A 12,912-nucleotide genomic window follows, 5' to 3' on the forward strand; every position below is an offset into this window, starting at 1 on the left:
CCTTTGAATTACAGGCACAACAGAAAGTAAGAGTGAGAGAAAGTTGCGGTGAAAGAGTACAGCAGGGTTCGCCACCATCCCCTGCCGGAGCCTCGTGGAGCTTTTAGGTGTTTTTCGCTCAATAAACACTCACAACGCCCGATCTGGGAATCGAAACCGCGATCCTATGACCACGAGTCCGCTGCCCTAACCACTGGGCCATTGCGCCTCCACTAAGCCTGCATTACTACATTCTTAAGCTGCATCTATCTCAGGCCTCAGCTAATTACTTTATACCGAGTCTTCTTTGTTTACCTCTATTTTGGATATACAGTGCCATTACATACCCATATCAGCCCAACTCTCTTTCTCTCTCCTTTTCTCTCTCTAACAACTAACCAATGTTTTTTATGTATGTTACTATTTTAATGCGTTTGCACTCAATTTGTTTTCATAAGTTAAGCATTTGTTCACTAAAGGTATCAAAGTCACAAACCAACAAGAGAGCCTCTGCAATTGCTCAGACTACTAAAAATAGCAACCAAATATTCCTCAGATAACACCACAGTGTTTTAAATAAAAATCGTATTAGATAACATATTTCTATATACTTCAAAAGAGTGAAATTCTCTTGGCTGAATTGTCTTGATCACAGATTATCTTCTTGATCAGGACTGACCTGGGGTTAACAACAACAACGACAGCGATGATGACGACAACAACAACAACCTGTTTGTTCTTCCCCAATTACAACCAGTTCAGAACAATCACTTCTTGTACATCGCTACCATACTTATGACTAATATAGTCTGGGATTTTCTTATAATGAGAGAAATATTTTGTCATTGAGAGACAACAAATTCCTAAACTGACCCTGGTTACTTTTTGTCAGTATCAGATGTAATCCCAGTACTTAATATTTATGCTACTAATCAACTACTCCAATCTGAGCAATTCAAAGTCTTCTATGTCCATACTCCGAATTATTCCCTTAAATCTAAAACATTTAAAGTTCTGAATTCCTGACAGTTTAACTGAGGATGCCAATGCATATTTGCTGTCTAAATTGGTTATTAGAATTGTACACTACAGCACACATACTTAGTTCTTTTTGAATTCCAAACAAGAATGAAAGCTAATTAACAGAGAATGATGAAAAATGAAATATATGTTCACACAATTATAATAATGAGAGGTGTGACTGTGTAGTTAAGAAGCTTCCTTCTAAAGTCTATAGTCTCAGGTTCATTTCCACTGTACCTTGGGTAAGTGAGGCCAGCCAAACCCTTGTGAGTAGATTTGGTAAATTAAAATCTTTAGTAGATATCATCCTCATTATTTCATGTTTGCCTTCCATGCTGGCATGGGAGGCATGGTTTGACAGGAGCTGGCAAGTCGAAGGATTGCACTAAGCTATATTGTCTGCCTTGGCATGGTTTACACACACACACACACACCCATTCCCCCCCCCCCCCCCCACACATGTGTGTATATGTGCGCACACACTTTTTTCAACGATGGTTGTAAATGAGCATTGCCATTACACAAGTGATCTCAAGTCTTTTAGGAAATACATGTCTGGCCAAAGGGAAATATTTCTTTGCTTGGCAACAAGTAAGGGTTGGTGACAGGACGAACATCTGGCTGTAGAAAATATACCTCGATAAATTTCATCTGATCCATGCAAGTATGGAAAAGTGGATGATGGTGGTGGTGTGGTGATGTGGGTGTTCCATACCATGTAAAATGTCATTTTAACAGGCACAGGCATGGCTGTATGGTAAGAAGTTTATTTCCAACCACATAGTTTCAGGTTCAGTCCCACAGCATGGACAGTATCTTCTAAGGTAGCTCCAGGATGACCAAAGCTTTGTGAATGAGTTTGACAATGGAAAAATTGAAACCGAAAGAAGCCTCTGTGTGTGTGTGTGTGTGTGTGTGTTTCTTTTTTTTTTTTTTTTACAAACCCCATGACACTGCATGTTAATTGTAAGCAAATGTCACCACCATGCAAGTAATGTCTTTCATCTCCAATCTTCTGAGGAAATACCTTACTTGAACAAAGGTGAGGGTTGGCAACAGGAAGGGCATCCAGCCATACAAAATCTGCTTCAATAAATTTCATCCAACCCATGCTAGCAGAGTTTGGATGGAATCCATAGTCATATATCACTTATAGTTATTTTTTTATGAAGAAGGGTTTAAGATTAAAATCAGCAAAACCTAAACTTAGAACAATAGGAGAAAGCATGGCTGTATTGCTAACATGGCTTACATCAGTGGTTCTCAACCGGAGTTCATATGGCTTTTAGGGGTCCATATTAGATTTTGTTGTTAAAATTTATCTGCAATAAATTGGTTATACTTCTACAATAAGCAAAATATTTTAATTCTTAATACTATTCTTAATAACATCTAATTATCTTTTATCTTTTACTTGTTTCAGTCTGTAGACTGTGGCCATACTGGAGCATTGCCTTCTGGTACTTACTGAGCCATTAGGTTATAGGATGTAACCACACCAGTACTGGTTGTCAAGCAGTGGTGGGAGACAAACGCAGACACATAAAAACATTCACACACACACACACACACACACACACACACACACACACACACACATATATATATAGGATCCTAATGTACTTTATAGTTGTAACCTTGATTGTTAATATAACATGGTATGTCATAAGCATTTGTATATTGTGGTTTTTGTCATTTTAGTTATAAAATAAGTTAATTAATTCAATGGAATACACTGTCTGCAAGTTGATGGGTACCACATATTCTCCTCCATTTTCTAATTGCTATATATATATATATATATATATATATATATATAAATAAACATGATGGGATTCTTTCGGTTTCCATCTACCAAATCCACTCGCAAGGCTTGGGGGTATAGTATAAGATACTTGCCCAAGATGCTATGCAGTGAGACTGAACCTGGAACCATGTGGTTTGGAAGCAAGCTTCTTACCACACAGCCATGCATGTGCCTAATAATTATAAAAATATAATAGGATTTTTTTTATACATTGAATGGCTATAAGGGTCTATCTGAGTAAACTAGGAATCAAAAGAGGTCCATAGGCAGAAAATGGTTGAGAAACACTGGGTTAGATGAATATATTATCGAGGCATTGTTTTACAGCCTTCGACCCTTCCTACCACTGGCCCTTAGCTGATATCACATGTCTTCAAAGTTGAAAAGGCAGCAGATAATTACATTCTTTGCTTTGGAGTCACATGGTTCTGGGTTAGCTCTCATTGCATAGCATGTCTGGCAAGTGTGACTTCTACTAGCCTTGGTTTGACCAATGCCTTTGCAATGGAATTTGGTAAATGGAAACTGTAGAAACTTGTCAGATGTGTGTGTGTGAGTGTGTGACTGGAGTGAGTGAGTGGAAAGAGTGAGTGAGTGAGTGTGAAATTGAGTGAGTATGTGTGTGAGTGTGTAAGTGAATGTGTGAGTGAGTGAGTGAATGAGTGAGTGTGTGAGTGAGTGAGTGAATGAGTGTGTGAGTGAGTATGTGAATGAGTATGTGAATGAGTGTGTGAGTGAGTATGTGAATGAGTATGTGAATGAGTGTGTGAGTGAGCAAGTGTCTGTGTGAGTAAGTGTGTGTGTGTGTGTGTGTGTGTGTGTGTGCACGCACACGTGATGTTTTCCTGTTATGCGTTAAACAAATGAATAGTGCTGTTTCAAAATGGTAATTTAGCCAGTTGATAAAATATAGATTAATAAAATAAGTTCCTGGTGGAAATGAAACCTGGGTAACTGGGAGTGACTAAAATGTGCCCCAGCATGATCACAGTACAAAAACTGAAACTAGCAGAAGAATAAAAGAAGCATAGCTCCACAATTATATATTGCAAAGAATCTACATCCATGGTAGTGGTCTCTGTACTATTTCAGCTATTTTCGACATTTAATTTCTAGGCCATTAAATTTACTATGCTCTGATTCACAGCTGACTGAACACTAAGGTTATGAACAACAATATTTATTGTAATTAGGTTAAATAAACATAATTCCTTAGCACTGAAATAATGTGATGTTTTCATTTATTTCTAGAACATTTGGTAATGTTTCACAATGTATTTATATAAATTTATGTATATAGAGAGAGAGACAATACAGTTCTATATTTAAGAGATGAGGAATTATGTACAAATATCCGTCAAATATAAATAATGTAAATATAGAGAGATAATGGTCTGTCATTATGATTTCTCTGAATATTTATTTTGACAGTGGCTGTGTGGTAAGGAAGCTTGCTTCCCAACCATGTGATCTTGGGTTCAGTTCTAGTGTGTAGCATCTTAGGCAAATGTCTTCCACTACAGACCTGGTTGGCTGACCAAAGCCTTGTGAGTAGATTTGGTAGAGAGAAACTGAAAGAAGCCCATTGTACATGTATAACTGTGTTTGTGAGTGCCTGTGATCATGTATATAATGTGTGCATACATACATAGGACCCCTCTTTGGTCATGAATGACCATGGGATTGCACCTAGGAAGTTCCCCTCCAAGGCAAAAGTCCAGGAAAGGTTATTTATGGAAGACCAGCAGTTGCCCAAGCATACCAATCTCCCCTCTCCACACCACCAATGTTATCTAAGAGTAAGGCAAAGGCCAATACAGCTTGGCACCAGTGACATCACAACTCATTTCTACAGCTGAGTCAACTGGAGCAATGTAAAATATAGTGTTTTGCTCAACAACACAACACACAGCCCAGTCCAGGAACTCACTATCTCATGATTATGAGCCTGATGCACTGAGCAAGTACATATCTATGTGTATGTGTTTATGTTTGTGTTTGTTCACCACCATTGCTTGTCAATTGGTGCTGGTTTGTTTACATCCCTGTAACTTAGTGGTTTGGGAAAAGGAGACCAAGAAAATAAGTACCAGGTGTAAAAATAAGTACTGTGATTGATTTGTTTAATTAAACCCTTTAAAAGGCAGTACCCCAAATCAGTCACAGCCCAAAAACTGAAACAAGTAAAAGATATAAATGTTTCATTTTCTGTGTTTCACAATATTATTTTCTTTCACTTTTACATCTGTTTTCCATTAATGGCATGGGTTAAATGAATATATTATTGAGGCATTGTTCTACAGCCAGATGCCATTCCTACCATTAGCTCTTAATTGCTTTTCAAAAGAGGTATCTCTTATTTCATGTCTTTAAAGTTGAAAAGCCAGCAGACAATTATATTCTTTGATTATTTTGACAAAAGAAATGATAACAGCATTATTGCTTGTAGCTTAAAAAATTGCAAATACAAGCAAGCACACACATAAACAAACAAACATATGATGAGCTTCTTTCAGTTTCTGCCTATAAAATCTACTCCCTCGGCTTTGGGTAGCCTGGAACTACAGTAAAAAATATTTATCTAAGGTGCAAAATTGCATGGTTGGGTAGTGAACTTCTTAATCATGTAGTCACGCTTACACCTATATATATATTTATATAAATTTATATGTGGAATATGCTCAGTATGGAGCTGGGAAAAAAAACCATACTTCACATGAGGACTCAAATGACCATATTATGTATAAATTTTATAAATTGAGAAAAGAAAGGCAGTGAGCTGGCAGAATTGTAACCACACAGGATGAAATGCTTAGCAGTATTTTGTTCATCTTTAAGTTCTGAGATCAAACTCTACCAAGGCTGATGTTGCCTTTCATCCTTTCAGGGTCAATAAATTAAGTACCAGTCAAACACTAGTTCCCTCCCCACAAATTTCAGGGCTTGTGCTTATAGTAGAAAGGATTAACAGCAAAAAGGCCCACTGGAGAGCTCATCCATTTCATGAGTTCAGTGAATAAAAGTTGACCCATGAAAAGGAGCTCTCTTTTTGTAGCTGATAACACTGTGTAGCAAAATTTTAATTGTTTTTTGTCTTTGGTTAGTAAATATTATTTCCTACTTGCTTCTTTCTAGAAATCAACGGAAATGATTACTATTCCCTTCAAACATTGCTTTAGTGACCTGGACATTAATGTTTTGAAACTGACCTATTTTCCATTACATTTCAGACAGATTCAGCACTGAGTTGCTGAAGCAGAAATATCATTGCAGCAAATATTTAATACCACAGATTTGCTTGTCACTTGTTTAACCTTAACCACTTGAGCATGTCACTTTTGTGGCCGAAAACATGCATCTCTGATCATGAGTAGTGAGAGAACATCATAGCCATGTGTTGAGAGGGATTCTTTAGGGCTTGAATAAATGTCATAACAAAAGCAAAATTTGAAGGAAATATTACCCATTTTTCATACTTTCTAGGGGCAAGTGAATAAGAATTAACAATTGCTATTCATGGAGAAAAATCATATTACACAGGGTAATATTATAAATTTGTATAGAAAGACAAGAAGTGTTTGTTATTAAGGCTTATCAGAATTTATTTTGACTAAATCTTTCACTTGTTTCAAGAAAATACCTTGGATAAAAGAAGACAAAATGATAACAAAAGAAATTGGGAAAACATACTTTCTTTTTTCTGTCCAAAAACTTCAGCCCAGCTGCTTCTGTGATACGGTTTATGGCTTCTCTGTTCAATAGAAAAGTAATAATAATTATATTGAGAATAATATAGAATACAATAATTATAGTAAGAAGAATAATATTGCATTTTGAAGTATCTTGGGAGGGTCACTATGCCAATAATAAACACACACACACTGGTTCTATTTCACTTTTATAATTATTAATATTTATTATCATTAAGGTTGCGAGCTGGCAAATTCCACTGAGGCTGACTTTGTCTTTCATCCTTTAGGGGTCAATAAAATAAGTACCTATTGAACACTGGGGGTCAATGTAATCAACTTATCCCCTCCCTCAAACTTGCTGATTTTTGTGCCAAAATTTGAACCTAATACTTACTATTATTAATATTTATTATTATTAACATTATTAATTAGTTAATCATTTAATCAATTAATTCATCAATTATTTGACTAATCATTTGGTCGGTCAATCAGCCAGCTAGATTTGTCAGACTGGAGTAACAAGTACATGTCACTGATGAGGTTGCGAATGGTGACAAAAGAACTTTAACGAACCTAGCTGATTGACTGACTGATCAAACAATTAATCAAACAATCGATTAATTAATTGGTTAAATGATTAACTAGTTGACTAATAGTAATAAAAGAAGTGAAACAGAATCAGTGCATGCGTTTCTTATTTGAACAATGACCCTCCCTTGACAACAAAACCTGTTTCAACAGCCAACTTCACAACAAGAATCATACAAACCAAGTACAAAAACAAAATAATACTGCATTAATATATCTAAACAAAAAGTGAAGAATGACAAAACATAGGAGATGCAATTACTAAAATATTTTACTTTGTTGGGTGTGTGTGTGTGTGTGTGTGTGTGTGTGTGTGTGTGTGTGTGTGTGTGTGTGCATGTGCATCTGTGTGTATAAATAAATAATTGAAGTTGTAGTTTCATTCCATTATAATTGTGAATTTCACATCAAGTGGTCATCAGATGACTAAACAGTGTCCAAACTATATTTGTACAAGATCATTTATTGTGTGTCACTATGGCATTGTCTAATAGGGATGAAATTTAAAGCAGCGACAAAAAAATAAAAAACGGCAAAAAAATGCTGCAAAAGTGTTGAACTAAGGCAACTTCATACAGTTGCAACATAAACCAACATGAACAAACAAGTATTATATCATTGGAAACTTATCTAAATTTAAAAAATGAAAAAAAAAAAGTATCATAAGCATATTGAATAATGAAAGCATGTGGCTCAGTGGTTAGAGTGACAAGTTCACAATCATAAGATTGTGAGTTCAATTTCTGGACTGGGTGGCATATCTGTGTCCTTTAAGGAACTTTATTTCATGTTGTCCAGCCTACTAAGATGTAAATGAGTATCAGCTGACTGCTGGGGGCAGCCCTGTCTCTTTCCAGCTGTTACAGGCTCGATATTCCAGTGTCATGGGTAGAAAGGCTGTGTTTGTGTCATCTGACTACATAACTAAACAGGCACCTCAAACAATTAGCAAAAGCATGGCACAGGCAACCTTGGCACATTTTGTGAGTGACAACTAAACTTTTTTTTTTTTTTTTTTTTTTTTTTTCATTTTTGATAAATGATTATGAGAGTAACACTAATATCAATATTTATTAGTGACAGTGGCAGCAATAATATCAAGAGGTAATATTTATCCTCACTTAAATGCGGATGTTTTGTTAGAACAAGCTATACTGTGGTAGATACCACGAGCGACACTCTCATATTGGCTTTTGGTGCAAAATACACTCTCCCTGCTAGCGTTAGAAACAAGAGTGCATTTTGCACCAAAGCCAATATGAGAGTGTCTCTCATGGTTATTACTGCAGTATAGCTTGTTCTAACAGAATATTCGTAACCCTTTTGTTATCATATTTATATTGAAACATACAGCCTTTGTTCCATTTAATTTGAAAATAATGTCGAGTTTATTGAAATAACTTTGTTATCATTAAGCTGGTGTCTGGAACATAAATTATCTTGAAATTTTGGTGCAAGATTTTAATTTAGAATGCTTTAGAACAAGAAATTTGTAATATTGAACCAAAGGCAGTTTCAGGCAAGTTGGTATCAAAAGGGTTAAGTTGGGATAAATAGTACTTCTCTCTCATATCAATGGTGATGATGTTGGTGATGGTGATGATGATGATGTTGGTGGTAATGATGAGTGGTGATGCTGTTATCACTGGTGATGATGATGGTGATGGTAACATTGGCAGTAGTGGTGATAATGATGATAGTGGTGGAGGTGATGATGTTGTTGGTGGTGGTGATGGTGATGATGATGATAGTTGTGGAGGTGATGATGGTGGCTGTAGTGATAATGATATCGGAGTATGGGGATGATGTCAGTAGTAGTGATGTTGGAGGTGTGATGGTGTTGGTGAAAGTAGTGGTGATGATGATAGCAGTGGTGGTGATAATGATGATAGTGGTGGAGGTGATGATGATGATAGTGATGTTGAGATGGTGGCAGTGGTGAAGGTGATGTTACTGATGGTGATGATGATTTCACTTTAAAAATGAAGAGAAAATATAGCTCGGTCACCTTGCTAGGTTTGTTCTCGTTTCAAAGTCTAATGTTCTCATAGACTCTTTTACTTCCAGACATCCTAAATACTAATTAAAAGAAAAGGAAAAACAAAGTTAAAAAATGGACAAAAAACAAAAACAAACAAACAAAAAAACAGTTTCAGTACAACTTGTCTTCAACTACAAGCAATTTTTTTGAATTACAAGACACTTTGGGTACCTTGCTTCCATCAATGTATCTCGGAGAGAAGGTGGAGGGAGAGAAGAGGAGGGAGAAAGAAAGCTGATGGAGGAGAGAGTGGGGGAAGGAGAGATGCAGAGAGAAAGAGAGATAGTTCAGTGTGAATGTTTACGTTTTGATTGACATTGTTAGGTATGTGTGAGAGGTCAGATCTGGCCAGTTTGAACATAAAACAGGTAGAAAAATTTTGGGCCAGATCTGACTGGTTTAAATGCTAAGGGATTAAAGACAGATTTTCCCCACAACAAGAATTGAAATCCGGCCAGCTCAGCAACCAAAGTACTTGTCAATCGTAATGTATTACTCTAAAGGAAAACAAGGAATTATACAACTCATGGCAATCAACTTAGAGAAAGGCTGAACCAGCTCAACAAGCTAGAAATAGCAGCCAAATATTCAATACATGGCTGACATTTTAAACGAGGAGTGAGCAGAGCAGCTAATCTTAGTTCTAGATACACCTAAAAGATGAGATGATCATGGTTGGAATGCTTTTCATCCTAAATCTAGAATGTAGATTGTCAAGTTTTATAATTTGCTTATTTCATAAGCACCAGTATAGGAACAAGGATCAAATAACTGTAAACTGTGAACTTCTCTCTTGCAATGGAATCAATTGTGTGTCCCTGTTTATTTTAATCGCAATATATATATATATAAAAGAAAAAAAAAAGCCGGATGAGTTCACATAAAACTCACACATGCCATGTGATTGACAGTTTTTAATTATTTAAATATACAGCATTTGTTATATATTGATTAGTTCAATACACAATATAGATGAAAGAATCTATATACTATATGGCTTTTAGTGCAACATTCTACAATTTCATCAAATGTTAAGTGAAGTAATTAATTAAGTATATGGGTAGGCATGGCCATTTAGTTAAAAATTTGCACCACAATCACATGGCTTTGGGTTTGATAGCAATGCATGCCACTGCCTAGAGAAAATGTCTTCTACTGTGGCTAAAGGTTGATCATTACTTTGGGGATGTTATTTTGTAGGCTGAAAGTCTGAAGAATAACAACACAGGCAATGTGGGAATGTGTCTGTATATACACGCATTTGTACCTGTGTATGCATTGAGTTGTGTCCCTTTATGTCAAAAACAAAAAACAAAAAAAAGAATGACTTAAATAGTTGGTTGTGTGGTAAATATAGGCATGGCTGTATAGTTAAGAAGCTGACTTTGCAACCACGTGGTTTTTGGGTTCAGTCACACTGCACAACGCCCTGGGAAAGTGTCTCCTACTATAGCCTAGGCCACTCAAAGCCCTGTAAGCAAATTTGGTAGACAGAAACTGTGTGGAAGCCTGCCCTGCATATATATCTATAATTGTGTGTGTGTGTGTGTGTGTGTGTGTGTGTTTATGTTTGTTTTTAACATCACTTGAAAACCAGTGTTGGTTTGTTTATATCCCCATAACTTAGTGGTTCAGCAAATGAGACTGATAGAACGAATAGCGGACTTTAAAAGAAAAACAAGTACTGGAGTCAATTTATTTGACTAAAACCCTTCATAGCAGTGCCCCAGCATGGTCAAAGTCCAATGACTGTAAAAGATAAAAGTTGGAAATAAGTACCAATGAATAAGTACTGGGCTGAGATAATTGACTAATACACATCAAGGTGGTGCTCCAGCATGGCTGTCATCCAATGATTGAAACCAGTTAAAAGTTTCGTTGTTATGAGGACACACACACACACAAAATGAGGGGAAAAAAAAAAAGGAAAGACATATAAAGAAGTTGTCATGTTACAAAACTTACTCACCCGTACACCATAACAGACTCCAGCATCCGAACACAGTTGTTCATCTCTGTGTAGCCACCCATCTTCAGGTTTGTTCATGAAGCTGTTGGTTCGGTTCCAGTCATTGTTGTTGCCAAATATTTTATTTCCTTTCTTCCACTGGCGTTCCATTGTACAACTATAAGTTACTTCTCAATAAGTCTGAAAACAATGTAAATGGAAATAATAATAGAAGTAAATTGAAAACTGAAACCCATCATCAACATCATCACTATTATGTTATATCCATTTTCTATGCTTGTGTGGATGGATGAGTTATCCTATTAGGAGCCATAGGCAGTTGCTCATGTGTCATTTGGCTTGGTTTCTGTAGCTGGATGCCTTTCCTACTACCAAATACTTTATCAAGTGTAGTGAGTGCATTTTATTGTGGCGCCAATACAAGAGAAGTTGAATGACCCTCAGCAAGACAGGATTAGAAGGGCGTCACAGATCTACACTTTGTCTCTTCATTAGTCAACCACATTACAGTGTCAACAGTAGGTGGGGAGTCTTGTATACAGTAAATATAAACAGAGAATATTAAGTAAACAAAAGCATATAGATCAGAGTAGGAAGGAACGCTGATAACAGAAAGGCTAGAACTGGGTAGTTGAGAGGAGGGGATTGGAATATAAACAAGTGTTAAGACTACTCAATAGCCTAGTATATATATGCTTACTCAGAAGTTTAAGGAGAAGAAAAAGGGGAAAAGGAGGAGGAGAAGAAGGAAGAGGACCAGAATGGATGAGAAGGTGAAATGAGTGAGAGTATGATAGGAAGAAGGTAGGGGTATGAAAGAAGTGTCAAGAAGGGAGTGATTCGTAATGAAAGGGTTGGTCAAAGGTAAGGAAGAGATGATGAAAAGAGCAAGAGTATGATGGGTAAAGGCAGAGGTGGTGGTGGTGGGGATGGTGCCAAATGGTTAAAAAGTTAAATTCCTTGCTCATTAATGACAAGATCAAACTTCACTATGGGTATTGCACTACAGTTGTAATGTGGGCCAAGTTAATAGGGAACCAACTCACCAACCAAAGGGTTGATGTACCATTCTCTGATTCAAACAACTATACTTTGCTACTTAATCTTCCAGTTTATCATAATATCTAAATAGATATTATGAGAATGTCTAGTTGACTACTGGGTACACTGTATCAATGGTGCCTTTTTAACTTGCTGTTACAGTGCTGGACTTATACTCTATCATGCATCTTTCCTTAACCCTTTATTGTTCAGATTACTCCGTCAAATGTAATGCTTATTCATTCACATTGTTTTGAATTAACCATGCTTTGTCTCATAGCTTTGAGATTTTGATGATGTAACTGCTTATTTTTTACAATGACACTAAGTTAGATATGGTAAGCTAGATCTGGTCAGTTTGAACATAAAACAGGTAGAATATCTTGACCAGACATGATGAAAGACATTCCAATCATGACCATCTTGTCTTTTTATGGAATATCTAAAGGACTTCATTATCTAATGGAGATAGATTTGGCTATTATTTCTAACAAGTTGAATAGTCACATAAATGTTTCTGCATTGGGTCATTAGTGCTAAAGTGTTTAATGTTGGTGAAGGAGTTTACTCATGGGAATTTACTCATAGTTGCTCGTGAAAATATAAATCTTATAACTTAACCAACCCTTTAGCATTTAAACTGGTCATATCCAGCTGAAATAATCTACCTGTTTCATCTTCAAACTGGCCAGATCTGGTCTCCCACACTTACCCTAAAATATTATTCTAAAAATACACATTCACATCATTAAAATTTCAAAGCTACAAAGTA

General features: G+C 36.3%; 1 protein-coding gene across 4 annotated transcripts in view; it reads right to left on the reverse strand.

Annotated features, from left to right (window-relative positions):
• Positions 1-12,912, reverse strand: part of LOC106871874 (SHC-transforming protein 1) — a 72,277-nt gene that overhangs the window by 27,808 nt on the left and 31,557 nt on the right. For all 4 annotated transcript variants that reach the window (XM_089357444.1, XM_052970636.2, XM_052970637.2 and 1 more), the window contains exons 2-4: positions 11,100-11,279; positions 9,098-9,168; positions 6,500-6,560 (exon numbers count right to left, since the gene is read on the reverse strand). In XM_089357444.1, coding sequence (XP_089213570.1) covers positions 6,500-6,560; positions 9,098-9,168; positions 11,100-11,249 — 282 coding nt within the window. In that variant the 5' untranslated portion in view covers positions 11,250-11,279. The remainder of the gene's footprint in view (positions 1-6,499; positions 6,561-9,097; positions 9,169-11,099; positions 11,280-12,912) is intronic.

This window comes from Octopus bimaculoides, chromosome 9 (genome assembly GCF_046866305.1).
Source record: "Octopus bimaculoides isolate indiv1 chromosome 9, ASM4686630v1, whole genome shotgun sequence".
NCBI lineage: Eukaryota > Metazoa > Mollusca > Cephalopoda > Octopoda > Octopodidae > Octopus > Octopus bimaculoides.